The sequence below is a fragment of the Henckelia pumila genome, chromosome 2 (genome assembly GCF_033568475.1).
Source record: "Henckelia pumila isolate YLH828 chromosome 2, ASM3356847v2, whole genome shotgun sequence".
NCBI lineage: Eukaryota > Viridiplantae > Streptophyta > Magnoliopsida > Lamiales > Gesneriaceae > Henckelia > Henckelia pumila.
The window spans coordinates 124,011,352-124,023,295 of NC_133121.1; the positions used below are offsets into that span (position 1 = coordinate 124,011,352).

General features: G+C 36.9%; 2 protein-coding genes across 4 annotated transcripts; one reads left to right on the forward strand and one right to left on the reverse strand.

Annotated features, from left to right (window-relative positions):
• Positions 1-301: 301 nt before the first annotated feature.
• Positions 302-8,512, forward strand: LOC140880629 (uncharacterized). Of its 3 annotated transcripts, none has more exons than XM_073285237.1 (21): positions 302-525; positions 608-684; positions 861-938; positions 1,043-1,174; positions 1,597-1,647; positions 1,739-1,882; positions 1,989-2,111; positions 2,251-2,328; positions 3,595-3,687; positions 3,759-3,881; positions 4,472-4,555; positions 4,883-4,981; positions 5,120-5,317; positions 5,902-5,977; positions 6,291-6,394; positions 6,470-6,726; positions 6,810-6,896; positions 6,999-7,229; positions 7,439-7,517; positions 7,620-7,683; positions 8,121-8,512. In XM_073285237.1, the coding sequence occupies exons 1-21, from the start codon at positions 435-437 to the stop codon at positions 8,237-8,239; spliced, it is 2,388 nt and encodes a 795-aa protein (XP_073141338.1). In that variant the 5' UTR covers positions 302-434; the 3' UTR covers positions 8,240-8,512. The 3 variants fall into 3 exon arrangements, with proteins under 3 accessions (XP_073141338.1, XP_073141339.1, XP_073141340.1); XM_073285238.1 differs by having other exon boundaries at positions 3,759-3,875; XM_073285239.1 differs by lacking the exon at positions 302-525 and having other exon boundaries at positions 672-746.
• Positions 8,513-8,600: 88 nt separating this feature from the next.
• LOC140880631 (uncharacterized) lies at positions 8,601-11,845 on the reverse strand. The gene is made up of 7 exons (XM_073285244.1): positions 11,552-11,845; positions 11,382-11,471; positions 10,863-10,943; positions 10,630-10,761; positions 9,625-9,843; positions 9,404-9,496; positions 8,601-9,047 (listed from the first exon to the last, which is right to left on the reverse strand). Exons 1-7 carry the CDS (start codon positions 11,792-11,794, stop codon positions 8,886-8,888), a joined length of 1,020 nt encoding a protein of 339 aa, XP_073141345.1. The 5' UTR covers positions 11,795-11,845; the 3' UTR covers positions 8,601-8,885.
• Between the last annotated feature and the right edge of the window lie 99 nt (positions 11,846-11,944).

Below are 11,944 nucleotides of genomic sequence, written 5' to 3' on the forward strand. Positions count from 1 at the left end.
TATAGATATATATATATATATTTTAAAATTGTTTTATATTTAGAAGTCAAAATAGTTTAATGCCCTTGGTTAAATTTTCAACATATTATTATTTTTGTTTTCGAAGTATGTACCAAACAGACACTATTATTTATCACTACATTTGTGTTTTTGGGATTATAAATTTATAAACCCCACTTCCACCCGGTTTCGGTAAAAGAAATATTAAACAGTACTTGGCCCAACATTTGGGCCCAAACCAGACTTAAGTTTTATAGGTTACCGAGAAATAAAAGCGAAGGACGAAACGTATGATGCTTCATGCTCAGCTCAGAACACACCATTCACTTCCTCTCTCTCTTATATTGCAGTAATAAAAATTTCTGGCAAGAAAAAAAAAAGAAAGAAAAGGGATCAGGGTTTAGGGTTTTGTCCGTGTGACAAATTTCCCCAGAATGGGAGGTTCTAGAGTTCAATTAAACAAACATCATAAATCCCGATTTGCTTCTAAATCTTCACGGAATGTTCACAAAGTTTCTTCAAAAGGTGAAGATGTTGATTTTCGAATTGTTTTTATCTATCACAAATAGTCTCAATTTCGATGTTTTTTTTGTTCTGTTTCTGTCAGATAAAATCAACAAGTCAAAACCCGAGCTTAATGTTGTCAAAGGAGCGAAAGCTGCTCGACTTCAGCGCAACAAGATGGTATCATTTACATTTATGTAGATTACTGCATTCTTTTTACTAGATTTTCTATGTCCATAGGTGTAAGTGCACTGGTTTATATCACAAATTACTGGTAAATCGAGTCAAGTAGCGTTAGTTGTTGAAATGTACTGAATCGTTCCACTGAATTCTAGTTAACAAACATGCCTCTGCAGATAAGGGAACAGAAGAGGGCCGCGGTATTGAAAGAGAAGAGGGCATTGTCAGGAAACATGAGCCCTCCTCGCGTTGTTGTATGCACTCCTTTTAAGCAACTACACCGATAAAGTTTCTGCTTGTTTGAGTAATTATTTTATTTTATTTTTAAGTACGTTGCGATGTTGTGTATGTATCTTAGGTGTTATTTGGCCTTTCGGCCTCAGTGAACTTGAATTCACTTGAAGAAGACATCTTAGCTCTGTTGTCTGGAGAGAGAAATGGAGCAAAATTTCCTGCTGTTGCATCACCTGATTACAAGATGAGAGCCACAGTATGTTCGCAATATGGTCTATATCCCCAAACTTTCGTGTGTATGTCAAGGATGGATTTTATAGACAGCCCACTTTCTTCTATAATATTAATGTGTATGGTAGCTTAATAGTTTACTGTTTACCTTTTCGTGGTTGCTTTTGTGCTAGAAATATGTAATTTTGTGGGGGTTCGGTTTTTTAATCGAGAGCTTCAGAGGGGTTATGGCTTAAATTTTGGACTTTTATTTCCATCAAATTCACCAAGGATAGAATATTTATTAACTTAAGTACCAATTTAAGTTCGGAGCTTGTGCCTGTTCGTTACTAGGAAATATGTGAACTGTGATGAAGAATAACAAATAATTTCCTTGGTAATGTTGTTTGAAAATCGATAATGTTAATGTGCAAGTTGAAGGGCATTAACTTCATGTGTTTGCATTAGGTCTTGAAAGCACCTCATGGTGATTTGCTAGCATGTATGGAAATGGCCAAGGTAATTACTGGTTCATTTTTTAATTTGCAGATCTAATACTTGTTACTATCGAATTATCTGTACTTTTTATGCTGACACGTTTTTTTCGTAGATTGCTGATTTGATTGCATTTGTAGCATCCGCGAATGCATTTTCTGAAGAGAGTGACTCTGGTTTTTTAATTGATCCATTTGTATCTCAATGTCTCTCTGCATTCAGAACACTTGGTCTCCCAAGCACCATGGTGCTAATTCGGGTATATGATTTTTTCCATTGTCATCTCTCTATGCCCAGCCGCTCATACTGTTAGTTGTAGAATATTGGAAGGAAATTATGTGTTGAAACCTCAGAGGTGTCTGTAGGATCTTCCTGATGACTTGAAAGGGAAAAATGAGCTGAAGAAGATGTGCATGTCTGAGCTTGCTTCTGAGTTTCCAGAAGATTGCAAGTTTTATTCCGCAGATAAAAGGGATGAATTGCATAAGGTCTGTAAATCGTTAACTAATTACCCTTTTTCATCGCAATGTCATTACCAAACTGAGGCAACTAAAGCTGTCCGACAATCCTCAGTTTTTCTTGGCTCCTCACTGATACTTGTACTCTTTACTTCGTTTGTGGTCATAGATCCTCTCACTTTTCAAGGAACAAAGGCTTAAGGTGCCGCATTGGCGAAACCAAAGGCCTTACCTTGTGGCTCAAAAGGTACATTATGGCAAACTTTTAGGCTGTCTTGTAGAATTTTCAGTTCCTTTTAGTTGCTTGAATTGCTTGTATCATAGTTTTCCCATTTAATTTCCTAATCTTCATTTAATATATTTTGCACTTGAATAGAGTTTTGTTTAAATCCCCCTGAACCCCCCTTGTGATGCTGCTAACGAGTTTGAGATGCATGGATGTGGTGAAGCCGACTTACTTTTCTCTATTAACATCGAGATTATTGTTTTTAACTCTTATTTAATTTACATTAAAAAATGAATTACTATTACTTTATAATTGTTTCGGGTGAATCCATTTCCTATCGAGTAATTCTTGATGACAAAATGTAAGGTGGTGTTCGTGTCAAATTGTTGAACTTAGTTTTTAAATGTGATGTGCGTTGGGAGCTTTTTTTTTTGGTAGCAATTTGTGGGATATATATTTTAATGTGATAAACTTCTACAAGGGAAGGGACGAAGGGTACTAGGCCAATATCTTCTGTGTAATCAAATGACATAAAGCAAAGACAACCATAAAAAAAATAAAAGTTACAATTAAACTTTGACCAAGAACCCATGGACGGGCTTCCTTGTATTTTAGCTTGACTTCAAGTGAGCATGTTAGAATTGCCACAACCACCCCGACTGGTTACATATCTTTGAAGATTATCCATAGAGCCAGCTTTGTCATCTTTGAAGTGGATATTAAATATTTTAAATCTTCCAAATCTTTATGACTCATCTCAAAATTTTGTGACCCTATAATTGAGGACTGGAACATCATTGGTGGCATATCATGGTATAGGGAGATGGCAATTTGCATGCATGGGTGAGGAGTTATGTCAGGGACCAATAGTAGAGGCCAGAGGGCCCAATTACTAACAATGAAAATCCCATTATTAAAATAAGCAACAAGAAGAATATACTAGAAGAGAGTAGAAAGGGGGTCACGTGGAAAGAAGGGGTTGTTCTCTTGTAGAGAGTATTAACTCTGTGATTATATTTCTTTCAGTGTCATTACATTTGAATATTTCATCTTGAATCTTGTTCTTCATTTCTGTTAGAATTGTAGAATTTCTTGGGTTGGTTGCAACAAGTTATACGTAAGATTGCCAAGTTACAAGGCCACCTATAGTTTATCACTGACAAAATAGTAGATTGCATGTGAATTGGCTTCTAACTCGTGGGAAGAAATTAGATGCTGCATAACTCAAGAGTCTCAGATTCAAGGAATCTTGCTTTTCTTATATCGAAAGCTTCAATATTGTCTCAGGTTGACCTTGTGGCCAATGATTGCAGCTCAGAACATTGTATCATTGTCCTTACGGGTTATCTTCGTGCTCGTGGTCTATCAGTAAATCAGCTGGTGACACCCTCGGCCTCAGTAGTTGATTTACTGCTATGATATCTGTTAGTGTCTGAGTTTTTCTGGATCAGGTACATGTAACTGGTGCAGGGGATTTCCAGTTGCACAAAATTGAACTTCTCAAGGATTCGTGTACTCTGAATGTACAAAAAGGAGGGGACTTAATGGATTCAGAGGGAGTAAATGATGTACAGGTATGCCATTAGTTTAAACTTTAATGCAGATTTATTCAGATGGATCACATTTATGATGTGACTACTTGCAGTTGCTGTAACTGACCCTATTCCATGAACCAAAGGACGTACTATGTCCAATCAATGCCCAGGCCCATAGTTACACAACATGATATACGATAGAATTTGTTTATCTTTGCGCCTCCATGTCAACATGTTTGGTGGTTATTTATGTATCTGTTTTATCTTACGGAGGATTTGGATGGTCATCGAAGGAGTAATCCATGCTATTATACTCTATTTACTTGAGTTTCAGTGTGGTTCTTTTCGAATGTAGCGTAGAAAAGACAAATCTAGGATAGACCAACTCTATGGATTTTCAATGTGAATTGGCTGTCGCCTGTCAGAAACTTAGCGAACAATTTTGTAGGGTAACATGCTACTGTTATGGTATCTTTAGTCGCACGTTAAGTTATTTAATATGTCATGATTAGAACTTGGGTTTTTTCCACAGGTGGAGGGTGTTTTATCTTCATACTAAATTTGACATTGAGCTCTTGTCCACTTGTATCCAGTTGTATTCATTTTGTTATTTTTCTTGCATATTACAGGTTGTGAGGAGCCTTACCCCTGATCCTATGAAGCAAGAACCTTTAGTTGTTGAAAATATCCCAGATCTATTGGCAGGAGAACAGGTTGATATCTTGTGATTGGTGCTCCATGCATTTTCAGCTTCTGGATAATTGATTCTGTTCTATATCTTTTGCTTCTGTTTGGACCTCACATCAGGAACCTTGACTTCAATTTCATGGAATGCTGTCCTCAATAAAATTATAAGATGATTTCTTACCTATGCATCTTGTGTGACAGCTGTTTGCTATGTCGGCAGTTATCTGAGATAACTTGTTGTACACTTGAAAAGCACGATTCCAATATTCATTAAATTTTCTTCTGATACGTATCTCTTTCCTTCATCTTTATATTATCTCTACCGAGTACCTGTTGATATTTTCTTAATTCAGACATGGCCAACAGAGGCAGAAATGGCTGAAGGTGACAAGTATGAAGAGGAGATAAGGGTGAAAAAGAAAAGGCTTCCTAAGGGCACATCTGAGTATCAGGTGTGGCCATGCTTGTTTCCTTGTTTAATCTACGCTTTTCTTAAATGTAAATTTTTTTAAAGGGGAGATTGGTAACACACTAGGTCACTTCCTATGCATTGTTATTAAATGCTATTACTGTTGTAAAAAAATTTACAGGCTGCATGGATTATGGATGATTATGGCGATGATTATCCAGCCAGTGATGAAGATGGAGCTGATGATATGGTGGTGGAAGATGGCGAGGCCTGCTCTTCTGATCAGAAAGTCGAGAATGGCTTTGAGTTAGACGAGGATCAGGCTTCACTGAATTTGAGAGATTCTGATGAAGAAACTGACTTAGATTCTTCAATGATGGTAAATAGTTGATCTTATCGGCCCTAAAACCAATGTCATTAACCTCTAAAAGCACTATAAGCAGGAGGCATACGCCTAATGCATTACAATGAAGTGATACTTGGCATGAGTTCCCTTCACTGAATTTGAGAGATTATGATGAAGAAACTGACTTAGATTCTTCAATGATGGTAAATATGTGATCTTGTCGGCCGTGAAGCCAATGTCAATAACCTCTACAAGCACTATAAGCAGGAGGCATATGCCAAATGCGTTACAACAAAGTGATACTTGGCATGAGTTTCATATCTTCTTTAACTGTAACAAGTTCTTTTAAGAGCACTCTTTGGAACAGGCCACCTATGGTTGATTTTTGTGGTTTTTTTTAATTATTTTTATTCACGAGAAATACCGCACATTATCTATTGATGAATACTTCAGTTGTCTCAATCGATAATTTAAACAGAACACATTAGTTTTCTCACTCTAGTGGGGTTGTATTGTTCAATCAAAAGTAATTTGAAGCTCATTTTTTTAATGTCTGCTACAATGGTTGATTATTTTTTTTCCTCTGAATGTGTAAATGAGGTTACTTCGTTCTTCAGGAAGGTGAGAATTTAACAAAAGAGCAGATAGAGGCTCAAATTCGAAAAATCAAAGAAGCACATGCTGAAGATGAAGGTAAACCTGTTCAATATTTTATTTATTTTCCAACATTTATCTAATTTTTCACTTTTTAGTCTGTAGTCAATTACATGAATTATAAGCTATGGTCTTGGGTTGTATGGCTATTTTATTTTGATTTTTCCCAGAAGAGACCTTGCACAGTTTGATGTTTGAATAATATGTCTTGTATTGGTATACAAAAAATCTTTGAGCATGACATTCATTTAATTTATTGCCATTGTATTTGACTTTCTTCTCTAGTTCGTGTTTACTGAAACCCATCTAATTCTCATCCGGTTGCTAATTGTGTCTACCCGTTGCAATACAGAGTTTCCTGACGAAGTGGATACTCCATTAGATGTCCCAGCTCGAAAACGGTTTGCCAAGTACAGAGGTGTCAAGTCTTTCAGAACCTCTTCATGGGACCCCAAAGTATGTTCGGTAAAATTAATTGAACTGTCCTGGAACTTTGTCGGCAATGTTCTGAGGACTTTTATTACTTTGTAGGAATCTTTGCCACCTGAGTATTCCAGAATTTTTGCGTTTGATAACTTTTCAAGAACGCAAAAGCATGTACTTGCAAAAAGTCTTGGTATGGAACAAGACACAACTGACTCTGTACCAGTTGGCTCGTATATAAGAGTTTATATCAAGGAAGTTTCAGTTAACGTTGGATCAACGCTGTGCAAATTGGTGAAGACCATGCCAGTAATATGTTCTGGTCTTCTGCAGCACGAGTCTAAAATCTCTGTCCTCCATTTCAGGTGCTTTTTATCTGATTTCTTGTCGCATCAATTACTTTATAAATGCATTTTTTTTGACAATTTTTAATTTTATTGTATTCTAGCATTCGGAAGCATGACACGTATACTGCTCCTATTAAAGCAAAAGAAGAACTCCTGTTTCATGTTGGCTTCCGCCAGTTTATATCTCGGTAATTTATGTTATGTTAGTTAAGTTGCTTTAGAAGACATAAAAGTATGATTCTATTGTCTTATCTACCAATGCTTATCTCATTCTAAATTGGGTACTGCAGACCTATTTACTCCTCGGACAGTATCAATGCTAACAAGCACAAAATGGAGAGGTTTCTTCATGCAGGGCGGTTTTCCGTAGCTTCAATCTATTCTCCGATTTCTTTTTCATCACTTCCCTTAATAGCCTTCAAGAGCCATGGAGAAGATGCCACTCTAACCATTGCTGCTGTTGGTTCATTGAGAGGTGTAGACCCTGACAGGATTGTTCTGAAGAAAATTATTTTAACTGGGTATGACAGATATCGGCTTCTTCTTGTGTATGCCTTAGACAAATGTGATCGTTCTTAGCTTAATATTTTGATGATTAGGAAACTTGTTCATAATGCAACTCGTTTATGAATAATTAGTTTGTGTCGATTTTGGAATTGATAACATGGTTTTGCATTCAATTTACACTTCAAAATTGGATAAATAATTCAGCAGGATGCATCTTATGCAGTTATCCACAACGTGTTTCGAAATCAAAAGCAACTGTGAGATATATGTTTCATAACCCTGAGGATGTGAGATGGTTCAAGGTTAGGAAATCTGTGAAATTTAATTGACCAATGAAGTTTAAAGTCATTCGAAATTTATTTGTGTAGTGGTTTCTTTGTTCACTGGTCCTCTGTTGGTTGCAGCCTGTTGAAGTTTGGACAAAATGTGGTCGTCGCGGTCGCATCAAGGAACCTGTAGGCACACATGGTATTTCCTCACCCTATTGAAATTTGTGAGAAGGTTTACTTATGTGGAAAATGTTACCGAGAGTTTAAAATTGAGCTTATTTACTGGTGTGCGCATATGCAAATTCTTTTTACCCGTTAAAAGAATTTTCTGATGGATAGTAGAGGCCTGCATTTTCCATCATATGATGAATTTTTTTTTTTTGCTTTGTTTCCTATACAAAATGAAGGTGTGACTTTGTGGCACCTATTTTCCTCTATTTTCCTCGTTTTCCCTCACCTGCGCATAACTAAGAAACACATTATCCAAACACAATCAATTCTCTTTTCTACAACTTTTGTTAATTTTTGCTATGCAAAAGTGGACTGGCGAAACATGTTCCATTTGTCTGGATTGATGGCATGATTGTATTTTCGATCGCATGATTGGTTTTTCTATTGTTTCGTTTTCTCCTTCAGGTGCAATGAAATGCATATTAAATGGGGTTCTTCAACAGCATGACACCGTTTGCATGAGTTTGTTTAAACGAACGTATCCAAAGTGGTCCCAACAATGGTACCCGCTACAAGATGCTTGAAACTGCAAATTACTGTCAACTGGGAATGAAGCTCTGGTTCCGATTTGATCACTTATGTTTGCTCGCTACCTTTTGACAGAGCTCACAAGGGAAGCAAAATTTTTGATTGTACACTAAGAATCTTTACATTATTTTTTTCATTTAGTATCAGTGTCTGCTTTCGATATTTTGTGCTACGGCTTGGCTCACCGTATCTACCTGGATCCCGTGAGCAAGGACAAAAATTAACCAATTGTTTTCATCTTCTTACAGAAAACAAATATGTTCTCAGCTGATTTTTTTTCATAACGATGTATATATTACACTAATATATGACAAAACACATCTAAGAAATCAAGTTAATTAATCTAATTTATATGACTCGAGTATAGAGCCGTGTGAAAACTCGTGTGATGCAGAAATTTTAGAGACGTGGGAATTCAATTGAGTTACAAGTATGACGATGGAATGGTGAAAATCCTTATTGAATTCCTATCGTGCTTGTGATGCCACTTTCAATCACAAACGGAAGGCATGCTTGATGCTTTACCTTATAGTGGTCAATTTTCTATCATTCTTCGATGAAAAATCAGAGTTTTTCATTCCACTTGCAGTTGCACAGATGTGATCTGCTACTCCTAGCATGTCAAGAACTTCAAACTGACCATTAGATGTTTTCACCTGGGGGGAGCTCCGCGAGTTTTGGTGGAGCACCAAGAACCCGTTCCATGTCAAAACGGACTTCAATATTCCTGATACCATAACCAACCACCATGAGCCAGTAAAGCAGCTTGGCGAGTTCTGGAGCACTCGTCTCTGTCACACTAGTCTGTAGTAACCAAACACAAAATTCTTGGATGGAATTATTAAGTAGGTATAAAAAGAGAAAACAACTTGAACCCATGCCTACAATTAGACTAGCGGTAGAGATCAACTTAGTAAACACAGAATGCTGATGTAACTTAGCAAATGTGAAAAGCAAAGCCACACACACTAACAGGACTTCATTTTTAATATCAGCCTTCACTTATCATTAGCATCTTGTCCAGTTCTAACACACAACAGCTGCAACAATATGCCCGACAAAAATTCTTCAAATAAAAAAAAAAACGATGACAGGATTTGATAATCTAAAGTGTATTGCTACCAAAGAGTACAAGCATCAGCAGAAGCTAGTAAATTTACCTTCATTTGACTCGGATCCGAGACAGCCAATAATCGTCTTACAAATGTGTTCATCGCCAGCACAGCATCCTCTCCCGCAGTACTGGTCAGCTCCTGAATAATTCTTATTTCGTAAGTATTGACTTGTTTATTTATCTGTTCATTATGGTGTCTATGGGCCATAATGAGTTTTTAGAATAATTTATTTGCTTCCATGCACCAAGTGCAGACAGATTTCTGACCTTGAGATTTTGAGGCTCGAGAGATTTTAGATATTCCATCAGTTCATTTTGCTCATTTGTAGATTTTTGAGCCACTTGTCGATTTAGTTCCTCAATTTCCGCTTCAAGTAGTTCGATGTATTTTACTGCATCAATCTTTTCTGGACCTGAGATTTTGTTCCACCTTATAACTTCACCAGTCACTTTTTTCTGCGTACCTGGGGCATAATCTGGCACATCCTAAACCTCAAAGAGCAAAGTCAAAAATCTGACTACATTTTTGTTATGTTGGCGAGGTAACAGATACAAACATGATAGCATTAGAACGCAATAGTAAAAAACGCACATATTGGTAAACACGCTTATGGTACTCGACACCGTTCTAGACCCTCGAGATTTATATATGTTAATGATCACCAGCCTGCCTAATCATTTGATGATCTTGAAAACGGATCTTCAAGTTTTATGTTTAACTATTTTTTGTTTGTGTAATTGTGTTGGTTATCATGTTGTGTGAATAATGCTGGACATTGAAGAGATGATTTCAGTAAAATAATTAACGAGTTTGATAAGAATTTGGTTTCTATAGTTAAACCTAGATGTTCTCTACGAGGATAACAGTGGTGCTCATTTGGAAGCTATTCTTATATCTACTCCTGCTGAGTCAGTGGACTACATGGGTCATGGGTCTATTCAGCAAAATAAATAATGGGTTTGATAAGAATTTGGTTTCTCTAGTTAAACCTAGACGTTCTCTAGGAGGACAACAGTGGCATCCTTTTGAAAGCGATTCCTAGATCTGCTCCTGCTGTGTGCATTTCCTTACTGTGTAAAAGCATTGATAGCTTCTCTTTTTCTTAATTCTAAATGCTAAAGGCACGTATTCGCAGTATCACTTTATCTAGGTAGACATGGCAAGACACGTCTCTACAGAATCTCTGTCTTTACCTCTCATGCACGAACATTACATGAAACGAATAAGAAAGGGGAATTGGGAAAATTCAAGTTGTAACCTAAAGAACTCACCTTTTTCTCTTGTGGCTCAGGAAGAGCAACTTGTTCCAGGCTTTGTTGCAATTCCAGCCGGTATTGAGCATTCCTAAACATATATCCAGTCATCAAGACACTATACATTAGCTGTGCTAGATTTTCAGCGACCTGCACGAAAAAAAATGATTATCATTGCATGGTATGTTCCCAGCTTTTGCGATACAGAACTGCAAAAGTAAAACTTCAGGATTAACATATTTTATACTTACAGTGGTTACTGTCACCGCAAAAAATTGTGGGGGAAGAGTACCAATCATGTTCGTCACTGTTTGACGCATGGCATCAACTACCTAAAGTAAGACCAACATAGACCATTGAAATAGAGCATAACTGCACACATTCTTAAACTTAGAAAAGACTGAATCTTTATTTAGTCATGCTGCTAGTTCAAGACAGAAGTTGGATTGAAGGTATGATCTTAAAATGGGTTTGAAGGCATGCACTTCAAGTCACTCTAATATCCGAGATTTTGATTTGCGTTTCTTAATGACAGATAGAAATGCTTGAAACATAAATAGAGCATCTGAAATACACAAAAATTTCAAAATTATCTGGACAAAATTACAGCTATCCAAACAAGTCTGAGTGAGACTCATTTTATGAATTTAAAACACTCAACCAACAGTTAAAGATAAGGAACCCAGAAACTTCCGGCACCAATATTCACCCAACACCACAGCTCAAAGAAAACGAAACATATATATATATTTCCCATTAGTTAAAAACACCTGCTGAGGAGCCCTTTTGATGAATAATTCCATAAATTCGGGCTGCACAGTTTGCACGTACTCCAACAAAATCTCTTTCCTGCTCTTCGGCTGCAGTATCATTCATCAAAGGGAATTAAACATTTTTTTTCCGATAAAGAACAAAACTTTCTAATCAAAAAGGAAATTACCAGAGTTCCATTGGGAGGTTTGGAGTCGCCGGCAGCAGGGGAACTCTTGAGGTCATTGTCATCGGCATTTCCCAAAGAATCAACGGATTGAGCTCTGATGACGGCTAACTTCTCTCTGCGGATCGATAATTTGCTAGGGATGAAGAAGGAAGAAGGCGGAGTAAACGACGCCGTAGAAAGTGAAGGAGAAGTGGGTTTTGATAATAAGAAAAAAGAAGAGAGCTTCAACGTTAAAGACGCCATTTCAAAAGAAGCAAATATCGAACTAACTCCCCTTTCCTATTTTGTACTTGTTATTTTCTCTGTTCTCTCAATAGTAAAATTACTTCAAAACCAATCCAAAAAAGGCCCTCGAGATTTCTCATTTCCAAAATAAAAATCATCCAATCAATA

Bases quoted from the DNA above. Each gene is read 5' to 3' on its own strand.
- LOC140880629 (XM_073285237.1), top strand. From the start codon at position 435: ATGGGAGGTTCTAGAGTTCAATTAAACAAACATCATAAATCCCGATTT. The intron at 526-607 runs GTGAAGATGTTG...TGTTTCTGTCAG, and splicing joins TCACAAAGTTTCTTCAAAAG to ATAAAATCAACAAGTCAAAA. The intron at 7,684-8,120 runs GTATTTCCTCAC...TTTCTCCTTCAG, and splicing joins GGAACCTGTAGGCACACATG to GTGCAATGAAATGCATATTA.
- LOC140880631 (XM_073285244.1), bottom strand. From the start codon at position 11,794: ATGGCGTCTTTAACGTTGAAGCTCTCTTCTTTTTTCTTATTATCAAAA. The intron at 10,762-10,862 runs GTAAGTATAAAA...TTTTTCGTGCAG, and splicing joins TTGCGGTGACAGTAACCACT to GTCGCTGAAAATCTAGCACA. The intron at 9,497-9,624 runs GTCAGAAATCTG...AGAATTATTCAG, and splicing joins TCGAGCCTCAAAATCTCAAG to GAGCTGACCAGTACTGCGGG.